Source organism: Schistocerca nitens, chromosome 3 (assembly GCF_023898315.1).
Source record: "Schistocerca nitens isolate TAMUIC-IGC-003100 chromosome 3, iqSchNite1.1, whole genome shotgun sequence".
NCBI classification, from domain to species: domain Eukaryota; kingdom Metazoa; phylum Arthropoda; class Insecta; order Orthoptera; family Acrididae; genus Schistocerca; species Schistocerca nitens.
The window spans coordinates 937,275,092-937,287,368 of record NC_064616.1 but is presented as its reverse complement, the minus strand read 5'-3'; the positions used below and the strand labels follow the sequence as shown (position 1 = coordinate 937,287,368).

General features: G+C 39.5%; 1 protein-coding gene across 2 annotated transcripts in view; it reads left to right on the top strand.

Annotated features, from left to right (window-relative positions):
- Positions 1–12,277, top strand: part of LOC126249019 (isoleucine--tRNA ligase, cytoplasmic) — a 181,021-nt gene that overhangs the window by 113,772 nt on the left and 54,972 nt on the right. For both annotated transcript variants that reach the window (XM_049950620.1, XM_049950619.1), the window contains 2 exons: positions 1,155–1,257; positions 1,331–1,549. In XM_049950620.1, the coding sequence (XP_049806577.1) occupies positions 1,155–1,257; positions 1,331–1,549 (322 nt within the window). The remainder of the gene's footprint in view (positions 1–1,154; positions 1,258–1,330; positions 1,550–12,277) is intronic.

Here is a 12,277-nt window from a genome sequence, read left to right as displayed (position 1 = left end):
CTTGCTGAGAAGTCACCTTGGTTGTTGCAGCTCATAGGCTTCTGTGACACTGTCTGTCTATGGTATTGACTTAATCACCTTCTGCACAGTGTCAAAAACCTTTGTACAGTCTGTAGAGGAAGCTATTCTATATATTGGGAGCTAAGAAACCACTGATCATAAAAGGGCAATTTCAAGAGGTACAAGGTCTCAAATGAGCAATGTGTGTGAAGTGTATATTTTCATATTGCTTATTTTTCATAATAAACAATATCAGCATTGGTGATGCTGCTTCAGAAGACAATATGCATTTCTCTGTGACATTTCCTTAATGCAATTTACTCTTGTTTACAGTTCATATCTGTAGAAAATAGAGCATCACTCATTACAGGGACATCAAGACATGATTTTAATGTATGGTGCAGCATGATGTAGTGTCTTGAAAACTGAATGAGTTTACAGATGGAAACTTGAGAAATAGAGCCATTCAAGCCACAGAAAGCTGGGCGAGAGTCTCAACAAAGAATCGTTCATAAAATAGAATTTGGGGAGGTGGCTTTGGATCATGTGGGAAAATATTCATCAATAAATATCTATAAACATGTCCACAAAATGCACTTTCTGAAGAATATAATGTGAGAGGACTGGTGGAGTAGCAGTTACTCATTTACTGTAAACAAAGGGCTGAATTATTTTGGACACATACATCTGCATTATTTAGTGCAGTGCTGTTGTGGCAAAGTTCCTACAGTTTGTACTGTTTAAATATGAACCCTCTTTTAACCATGACAGTCTTCTCAACTGCCACAATAGCTGTGTTTGATATGATGAAAAGCATCATGTACAATCTTCATAATTTTCGTCCTAAAATTTGGGACACCCTGTAGTTTTCCATTGGCATCAAACAAGCTGCGTTATATTTTGACTGGATTTTTTCATTGCATTTAACATTTAGCACATAATTGCAATGGAGAGTAAAAGTTATCGCAAATACGGTGCCACTCTGCAACCAATTTTAATCATCCAGACTCTGACTGGTGACGTTTGCATGAAGTGTATGCCAGTGTAATAGAAGTACAATTGTTATACATGCTTCACAGAAGTGGTTAATGGTTACTGTAATAATGTTGTTAGTGGAGGGAAACACAGTTAATACTTAACATTTTGTTTTTCAGAGAAACCTGCATTGATAGTGATGTAGAAAAAACTGTTGCAAGAATGCAAACTGTAATAGACTTGGGCCGTGTAATACGTGATAGGAAGACAGTTCCAGTGAAGGTAAAGTATGGCACAAAATTTGACAGGTAATTTTTTTAGTGGAAAGTTTTGAATAGCCTTGTTTCATTTGCAGTACCCACTGCCTAGCATGATAATAATACACCCAGATGAAAAGTGCATAACAGATCTGATGCGTCTGAGGAGGTACATTGCTGAGGAGCTCAATGTTCGCCACGTGACCTTGACAACTGATATGGCTGGCTATGGAGTAGTGAGAAAGGCTGAGCCTAATTACAAGGAACTGGGAGTCCGTTTCAAGAGTGAATTGAAGACAATCACAGAAGCAGTAAAGGTACTCAAATCTTCTTATAATACTCCCCTTTAAGTATTGTACACAATTTAGTACTCCATGAGCTTCATGTACAAGGGGGTACCATAAATAAGTGTTAAAAGCTGTATGTATCAATCAAATTTTACAAAAAACCTTATAACCTTCAAAGTACTCTACATTGTAAAGTCCACCATTTGGTGAATCCATTGTTGGAAGCATTTTTATTCTCATCGAAACTGATGGCTGGCATTTTATTATTATTGTTTCTTTACTTTCTCAGACTTTTTTTTAAGTCTGGTTAAGAATAGAGTGACGCGGACCTTTATCAAGCGTCACTTCCTTTTTGCTGTACGGTACATGTTATATTGCATTTAGGAACTTTCGGGTAATTGAACATGTATCAATAATTACGGATTTCTGTAATTGTATATATATGTTTGGATGTAGCTGTATTGCATTGATGTATTGGTGGATATTGTGTGGTATGACTCCTGTAGTTGATAGTATAATTGGTATGATGTCAACTTTATCCTGATGCCACATGTCTTTGACTTCCTCAGCCAGTTGGATGTATTTTTCAATTTTTTCTCCTGTTTTCTTTTGTATATTTGTTGTATTGGGTATGGATATTTCGATTAGTTGTGTTAATTTCTTCTTTTTATTGGTGAGTATGATGTCAGGTTTGTTATGTGGCGTTGTTTTATCTGTTATAATGGTTCTGTTCCAGTATAATTTGTATTCATCATTCTCCAGTACATTTTGTGGTGCATACTTGTATGTAGGAACGTGTTGTTTTATAAGTTTATGTTGTAAGGCAAGCTGTTGATGTATTATTTTTGCGACATTGTCATGTCTTCTGGGGTATTCTGTATTTGCTAGTATTGTACATCCGCTTGTGATGTGATCTACTGTTTCTATTTGTTGTTTACAAAGTCTGCATTTATCTGTTGTGGTATTGGGATCTTTAATAATATGCTTGCTGAAATACCTGGTGTTTATTGTTTGATCCTGTATTGCAATCATGAATCCTTCTGTCTCACTGTATATATTGCCTTTTCTTAGCCATGTGTTGGATGCGTCTTGATCGATGTGTGGCTGTGTTAGATGATATGGGTGCTTGCCATGAAGTGTTTTCTTTTTCCAATTTGCTTTCTTCGTATCTGTTGATGTTATGTGATCTAAAGGGTTGTAGAAGTGGTTATGAAATTGCAGTGGTGTAGCCGATGTATTTATATGAGTGATTGCCTTGTGTATTTTGCTAGTTTCTGCTCGTTCTAGAAAGAATTTTCTTAAATTGTCTACCTGTCCATAATGTAGGTTTTTTATGTCGATAAATCCCCTTCCTCCTTCCTTTCTGCTTAATGTGAATCTTTCTGTTGCTGAATGTATGTGATGTATTCTATATTTGTGGCATTGTGAGCGTGTAAGTGTATTGAGTGCTTCTAGGTCTGTGTTACTCCATTTCACTACTCCAAATGAGTAGGTCAATATTGGTATGGCATAAGTATTTATAGCTTTTGTCTTGTTTCTTGCTGTCAGTTCTGTTTTCAGGATTTTTGTTAGTCTTTGTCTATATTTTTCTTTTAGTTCTTCTTTAATATTTGTATTATCTTTTCCTATTTTTTGCCTGTATCCTAGATATTTATAGGCATCCGTTTCTTCCATCGCTTCTATGCAGTCGCTGTGGTTATCCAATATGTAATCTTCTTGTTTAGTGTGTTTTCCCTTGACTATGCTATTTTTCTTACATTTGTCTGTTCCAAAAGCCATACTTATATCATTGCTGAATCCTTCTGTTATCTTTAGTAATTGGTTGAGTTGTTGATTGGTTGCTGCCAGTAGTTTTAGATCATCCATGTATAGCAAATGTGTGATTTTGTGTGGGTATGTTCCAGTAATATTGTATCCATAATTTGTATTGTTTAGCATGTTGGATAGTGGGTTCAGAGCAAGGCAGAACCAGAAAGGACTTAATGAGTCTCCTTGGTATATTCCACGCTTAATCTGTATTGACTGTGATGTGATATTATTAGAGTTTGTTTGGATATTAAGTGTGGTTTTCCAGTTTTTCATAACTATGTTTAGGAACTGTATCAATTTAGGATCTACTTTGTATATTTCCAATATCTGTAGTAACCATGAGTGGGGTACACTATCAAAAGCTTTTTGGTAATCAATGTATGCGTAGTGTAGTGACCTTTGTTTAGTTTTAGCTTGATATGTCACCTCTGCATCTATTATCAGTTGCTCTTTACATCCTCGTGCTCCTTTGCAACAGCCTTTTTGTTCTTCATTTATAATTTTGTTCTGTGTTGTATGTGTCATTAATTTCTGTGTAATGACTGAAGTTAATATTTTGTAGATTGTTGGTAGGCATGTTATGGGGCGATATTTAGCTGGGTTTGCTGTGTCTGCTTGATCTTTAGGTTTCAGATAGGTTATTCCATGTGTAAGTGTATCAGGGAATGTGTATGGGTCTGCAATGTAACTGTTAAATAATTTAGTTAGATGTGAATGTGTTGAGGTGAACTTCTTTAGCCAGAAATTTGCTATTTTATCATTTCCAGGGGCTTTCCAATTGTGCATAGAATTAATTGCTCGGGTGACTTCATGTTGCAAAATTATCACTTCAGGCATTTGTGGTATCATCTTGTATGAGTCTGTTTCTGCTTGTATCCACCGTGCATGCCTGTTATGTTGTACCGGGTTTGACCATATGTTGCTCCAGAAGTGTTCCATGTCTGTTATGTTTGGTGGATTGTCTATTTTAATGTGTGTGTTATCTATTGTCTGGTAAAATTTCTTTTGGTTTGTGTTGAATGTTTGGTTTTGTTTCCTTCTATTTTCACTTTTTTTGTATCTTCTAAGTCGTTTGGCCAATGCTTGTAACTTCTGCTTCTTTTCATCTAATTGCTCCATTGCTTCTTGTTGTGAGATTTTACCTAACCTTTTTCGTTTTTTGTCTGATATTTCATTTCTTATAAATTGTGTTAGCTGTCCGATGTCTTTTCTCAGTTTTTCTATTCTGATCTGTAGCCTGTGTTGCCATGCTGGTTTTGTGGGTTTCTTCTGTGTGTTGGTTGGTTCTGATCTCTGCCTAGTGTGTATATTTAGTGTAGTGAGTGCTCCTACATAAACCAGTAGTTGTAACTCTTCCATTGTTGTATTTTCATTTATTTTGTTGTGTATGATTGTGTTGATAGTTGTTATTGTTGTTTCGACTTGTGGGTTATTTGGTGGTCTATGCAAGAATGGTCTAATGTCTGTGTTTGTGTCTTTGTATTCTATATATGTCAGCTGAAATTTCTCTTCTATATCTAACATGTGTGTCACTTCGTGTTCTATTTGTGCTTGTTCTGGTGGCTGTCTTGAGATGTCGTTTCCCTCTGATTGTTTAATTGATGTGTGTTGTTCTTTGTTTGTTTGCTCTGGGATGTTTGAGTCCATTACTGTATTTTCTTCTTCTTCTTCTGATTGCACATTATTTTGTTCTAGTATTTGTTGTACTTGTTGTTTGATGTTTTCTAATTCTGACTGGGGTATCCTGTTATTTTTGATTATTACACGGATCTGATCAGCTAGTCGTTGTTCTGTTAAAAATTTTAATTCTGGGTATCTGGTAATAAATGTTGTGTGTACTTGTGATCTGTATCCAGTTGTGTTGGTTCCTAGGTTTGTTGCTTGGTAATAACAGAACATGAGGTGTCGATTAACTTCATCTGACCATCTCATCCTCTGTCTTTGTTTTCCTTCTAGGGTGGTTGCAGGAAGCATATCCTGCAAAACACCTCTATTTGGATTTAAATCATTTTCCATTGTGCTAGCAGTGTCGTTACCATTGTGGGCGGGCATAGGGTTCAAGCGTCGTCCCCGACCATGACGGCGCTTGTCCGAGGCTTCTTTAGTTCTGTCCTGAACCAAGTAATCACACTAAAAGGGGGGTTAGCCCTATTAGTGGTTTGTTCTTTTCGTCGCCTTTTACGACTGGCAGAACATACCGGAGGCCTATTCTTTTCCCGGGCCTCCACGGGGGTTATTATTATTATTATTATTATTATTATTATTATTATTGTTAATCAAATCCTGTATTCATTTTAGTATATTTCATACAATTGTATCCATCAAAGCTTACAGTAGAGTTAACTTTCATATATAATCAATTTACATATATGGTCATAGAAAAAATAATTTGTTTTAGAACTACAAGGTCTTCTTTATTACTTAGGAAAAACATCTCCACACACATCTAAATTGAAGTCCCCTGCTTGCTTCTGTCTGTATGTTGCTGCTGATTTCAGGATCTACTGTAGGGATTTTGATAACGGTTTTTATTTATAGCTAGATTGATTTACAAGGAAGGTTTGTGTGTATAATTCAAAAGTGTTTTGCACAAATTGACATAACTGTGATGTACCAAAGTCAACTGCCACTTAGAAAACAATGCCATTGGCATCTACCAATGAATGGCAGAACTTGCAGCACAGGCTGTTGCTTCTCAATCAAGAGCATCTATTTGATGTTCACTGCTCCTTGCAGTGGCGACGCATTCGTTCTTAGATACCATTGTCATGTTTGTGTGGTTTATTGTCATTTTCCATGTAAGATTACAGATATAGTTACACCTTGTGTATCGATATGTGTACCTTACATGTAGCAGCCTAGCGCAGCAGCACTGTTGGCAGGTGAACCCCCAATGATCAAGCTGCTCGGTTTGGCACCAATCATTATGGGCAGTGTGGAAGGCAAGGAGTAGTGGGGAGTCATGACTTGACGTCAGACATGGTAGGACGATACATGGATGCTTGCCGTGGGAAGTTCGATAAATCCGTTAAGTGTTAGTGTTCATCCACAGGATTCAGGACTCATCGATATTAGAAGCAAGTCTAAGAACGAATGTGTCGCCACTGCAAGGAGTAGTGAACATCAAATAGATGCTCTTGATTGAGCAGCAACAGCCTGTGCTGCAAAGATCGGTAGAAGCAATGGTTACCTCAGAAAGGTAAAAGACAAGCTAAAATAAGAGGGAGCATCAGTGTGCTTAGAAACATAAGGAATGTACCGTGGCTTGTAATAGAGACAATAAACTTTTCACTTCTATGAAGGCAGTGTAGCCTTTATAATCCTTTCCATATCTATTAGAACTGAGTGTGAAGAATTTTAATGTCAAGTGAGTTGCTTTTCATAACTCATGTACTGGTAGGCACACTGTTTCATCTTTAGTTTTCGGATGCATGTTCCTTGGGAGTAAGATGCCCTCTCTAATGTATGCAGCATAAACATTGATCTGATCACCATAGTTATATTAACACAGCTGGTTTTAGAGAGAAACTTGACCATGTTAGATGTGAATAAGCGAGTAGGCTTCTTACATCCATTCTGGGGTTTTTACTCTTTTATGCTGCCCACACATCTTTGTGGATGAAGACAGTATTTTTCAGTACACATGTGAACTGGCATCTGATTGAAAGACTTACACTAGTGACCATTGAGTGACACAAAACTATTATTACCACATTCTATACATGTATACATATCTTTTTCTATGCATTTTATAAATTAAAGGCTCCCACTGCTTTTTCCTGTCCGTATGTGTAGGCTAATCTCACAAACTGCTTTAGGGACTTTGATACGGTTTTCAGTAACAGATAAGACAGAGTCATGGTTTCCCAAGTGGTGTAATAGCTCGCAACTCCCATCGTTCCCATGAGATGTCAGTCCAAATGCCAATTAAATATGGAACACGGGACATACGTGCTTCCTGAGAACTTTGCTGCCATGCGCAGCTTACATTGTTGAAGTTATACGGAAGTGATTTTTTTCACTTGCTAAATGTTGCTCTCTAAACATTATTAATAATTCCATGCAGTGGCTATAAAAAGATTATTGCTGTGCCACACAATTCATCCAGCCATAGATACTTAGTGCTATCTAGTTACTCAGTGGTATGCATGTGAAGCCAGGCTGGGTCGGTAGTATATTATAATGATTATTTTCAAGGAGTTCTTCAGTTGAATAGAATACACTGTTTTACCAAATTTTGTAACACACTTTTATATTTATTTATTTATTGGTAGTGTAAAAGCTCAGTATGATAATTTACTTAAAAAATGCTATGCTTATGTACTTACAGTTATTATGAACTATAGGAAGACAAAGCCCACAAGTGACTGTGTCCAGTATTATGTACATACGTGTTTACATCTCATGTTGATTTTTTCCAGGTTTCTCTGGCACATGTTACACATTTGTACAGGGTATTTTGCTGTTCCTATTACAGGCTTCTAGGGATTATAAAGACGACTCAGTAGATAAAATTTTGATGAGGAATCCATGCCCAGAAATGTACCTATACAAAATAAGTTTGAAGATCAGATCACTCTTAGATTTACTGACTCATGATATATACACAAACAGAGAAGAGGGCACCATCATCAGTCTCTGTTGTAATTATAACACATACCATTTTCCTCCCACTATAACAGTGGCTGTGAGAAACTGGTACATTTGCAGGTAGGAGGGTTGCCTGTGGTGTTTTGTGGATGTGTTGGAATCTCAGCTTTGATGAGGACATCCTTCATCACATAGAAGAGAACCCATGGACAAGTACTCGAAACATTGCCCATGACATGGGCCCCTAAAGAGAACAAAAGTCAGAGCTCATTGCCTCCACCATGTGTGTACTGTGAAGCACAAGATTTGAAAGTTATCTGACCTTCAGACTTATTTTACATCCATCGGTACATTTCTGAACATGGATTCCTCATCAAAACCTTCTCTACTAAGCCCCCTCCACAACCCCTAGAAGCCTGTAATAGAAATTGAGCACTACCTTGTAAATGTACAGGCTAGGTACTGTCATTATGCCAGGACATCGAAAGTTGTTTGAACAGGTCTCTCAAGGTGCTAATCCTAAATTATGTGAGGTTGATTTCTTCTGCCATCTAAAAATAAATCTTAGTTCATGGGGAATCTCCCCAAAGCAATATTCCCTACTGCAGATGAGAATGGAAGAAAGCAGAGTATGAATCTAGTAACAACTATTTGTTCGCATTGTTTCTTAATCCATACATATTCTAAATTAAATTCCCTGCCTTGCTTTTAGGGATTTTGATAGGGTTTTCACTAATAGGTAGACAATTAATGCAAAGATTTGTGTATGTAATATATTACTACTATGCCAGACAAGTTGTGCAGACACTGATTACCTGGTCAAAACTGGGGTAGTTAAGTAGTTTATACAATAAAAAAATTCATCAGCTAGTTTGCTGCCCAGATGAGTAGTGTGTCCTTCCCAAGAGTGGTTTTGGTCTGTGATCAGTTCAAGTAATTTCACTGTTCTATTTTTAATAAACTTGAGATTAAAATTTATTTCTTCTCTTTATCTTACTTCAGCACATGTATGTCATCAATGTGGTCAATTGTCGTATGGTTTTGTAGTCATAACCACAGCACCATGTCTCATGACCAGTAATGATCTTGAGAAAAAAAAAAAAAAAACTTCAAAATAAGTTCAGAACTTGCACCTGAGACACATTATTGCTGGTTAGTCAGAACCTTAGGTTTTGTATCTGCACAGATATGAAAATGCTGTGGAACTGTCGCTGTCAACACAGAATATAACTTAATAGTTGGTGGTGATTCAACTACAAGCCAAGGAGCTGAACTTAGGGAAGAGGGAACAAAAATCAACATCCAGGTCAGTCTGCAGGGGAGCAGAGTATCTGAACACTGCATAGAAATGAGCACGAAGCAAAACACAATGCAACCAACATGAGCAACTGAATAAATTAAGCACATAGCGAACAGAGCACTGTGTGAAGTGATGCCAGGTATGATGTAGTTGATGTCTGCTTGACATCACACCTGGGTCAGTGGCTCTGCACATACCTCACATTGTGCACCCCCTCCGTGACACCATTCGGCACTGTTCCACAGCTATAACCACGCCAGCTCGTCTGCATCCATCTCAATGTCTGCTGGTAGGGATACTGTATCCTTCCCCCCTGGAAAGTTCATATAGGGCCCAAAATGGCCTGGGTTCTGCTGCAACATCCATTGCAAAACTGGAGAGGGCCCGAGATTCCCCAGCAACAGATCAACTTCCGAAGGAGACAGTGCCAACACAGCTGGCTCCTCTGGAGGGGTGGAAGATTGCGTAGATTGGTGTCACAGTTGGTCCATCAGCATCAGAGGGGGGGGGGGGGGGGGGGGGGCAAGGATTCATCCACTGGTGACTGGGTGATGGAGGGCAGTGGTTCAAATTCCATGGGCTCTGCATCGGTAGTCAAGGGAGCCATCTCCACCAGCACCCTATTCCATGGTAGTAGGTAGGATGGCAGAGAGCACGATGAAGGTGGCCCTGGATGAGCACTCTGCTGTGATTGGGAGCCTCCCATTGTAAAAACACTATCACTGACCCTCTCGCCTGGCTGGCTAGGAGACGGTGGCATTGAGGGTCCAGCAATTTGAGATGCAAGTGATTGGAATGACGGGTCAGCTGACTACTACACCCAGAAACTACCCCACTGGCTAGAAGACTGGGCACAAACAGCAGCCTCATGAGGAAGATGCAATGGGCCACGACGGACTGGGGACTGCGACTTGGGGTAAATACCCTGCCTGGCACCCATGCAAATTTTCTGCCAGACTGCACCCATTAACCAGTGTTTGCTGGTACGCGTCGAGGAAACTAGACGGGATCATCATGGGATGGGGCAGACACAGACTTCATCATTTGATTTATGAACAATTGCACGAATCACTCCACCTCAGAGTTACAAGGTGGGTGAAACAGGGTGATAATTAGATGCTGGGTACTGTTGTGGATGCAAAAATCTGTAAACTCCCATGACATGAATTGTTGACTGTTATTGAAGATGATGGTCCAGGGAAAGCCCTATATGTCAAAAATTAAAGTTGGTGTATGAATTGTTGCTGCCTGTATTGTGGAGGACAGTTTGGCAACATACAGAAAATCTGACAACTCATCAACCACCAACTGTCAGATCGTTCCCAAGAAAGGGCCTGCAAAGTCGACATGCACCATGCCCCAGCGGTGCTCTGGAACTGGCCAAGGGGAAAACTGACAAGGTGGTGCAGCATAGTTCTGTGCACAGGCTGCACAAGCCCACACTAGATGCTCAATATCATTATCAGTCGCCAATCAGAAGACTTAACATCTCGACCATTGGCTTCACGTGAGATATATCCCAGTCCAACGTATGCAACGACAGGAGTATATAAGGATGCAACCCGAGAGGCAACCAGTTGACAGCTTTATTCCTGTGTGGCAAGCATAAGTATCTCCTGGACAATGTTGCACCGATCCTGCAGCAGAAAAAAAGTACTCTGAACCGAATCAGCTCTTGAAGAAGCACACTCAAGCCATCCCATCTGTACTGTTGATAAGATTTTCCGGGATAGCTGGTCAGTGGCCTACCATGCCGTCAAAGGAAAATCCAGCAATGTCTGCTCGAAGGTATCATCCAATCCAAAAACAAGGGCTTCTGTCGATAAACTCTTAATTGGATTCTGCTGGCATCTGCATTCTAATTCTGGGTGGTGGACCACCAGTGCTATTCTGGAATGTGTTGGTGGCCGGGGTTAAAGTTTATGTGCTGTAAAAGAAGCCAAACAGAGAGCGGAACACAAACACTGCTTGACGGACTGAAAAGGCTGTTGACAGTTCGCATACCACATCAATTGGTTGCCCATTTGGCAAAGCCAATCAAAGAGAATGGCAGATGTGCATGGTCTGGGGAATGAACTTAAGACAATAAGAAATCTTTTCCAAAAAGACTGGAGCTCCTTCAGGTTTATTGGCATCTGCAGGTTGATGATAGCTTTGATGTACTCATCTATGGGGACAAGGCCAGCTTTGCTAAGCACATGCCGCCGCCCCCCCCCCCCCCCCCCCGAAAAAAAAGAGAAAAAAAAACAACTTTTGAGGGGAAAATTACATGTTTTTCCATTTAACTTGGAAGCCCTTCTCCAGAAGGTGTTGTTAAACTGCCTACAGATTTCATCTTGCATGGAGCCCATGACCCAGATGCCATCGAGGTCATTGATGCAACAGGGAATGTCCTGAATCAATGGCACCAAATATTTTTGACAAATTCCTGGAACAGACGAAATTCCAAAAGGCAGGTGATTAAACTGTTCAGTCCCAAAGGGGTTGTTAAGCACTAAGAAGTCCAGTACCCAACAGCGAATGCAGGTGTGCATTGCACAAGTCAGTGCATGAAAATTACTGACCCTCTGACTTCATCATAAAGTCATCCAGCCGTTGGACACCACTTCGTGGAATTTCGTAGTGCTCAACACCCCCTTTGAGATTTCACAGTGAATTTCATAGTGCTCAACACCCCCTTTGAGATTTCACAGTTTAATGGCTTGCCTTTTGGAATTTCATCTGTTCCAGGGATTTATCAACAATACATGGAGCAGTTGATTCAGGACACTCACTAGTTAGTCAACTACCTTGATATCTGGATCATAGGCTTCATGCTAGAGGAGAATTAACTAAATCTGTAGGCAGTTTCCAATGCCTTCTGGAGAACGGCCTTCACTGCAAATGGCGGAAATGTAGTTTTCTCCCCAAAGGTGCATTTTTGGAGCATGTGCTTAGCAAAGATGACCTTGTCCCTGCAGATGAACACATCAAAACCATCATCTACTCTGCAGGTGCCCAAGAAACTTAAGGAGCTCCAGTCCTTTTTGGGCAAGATTTTTTATGGTGCTAAATTCTTT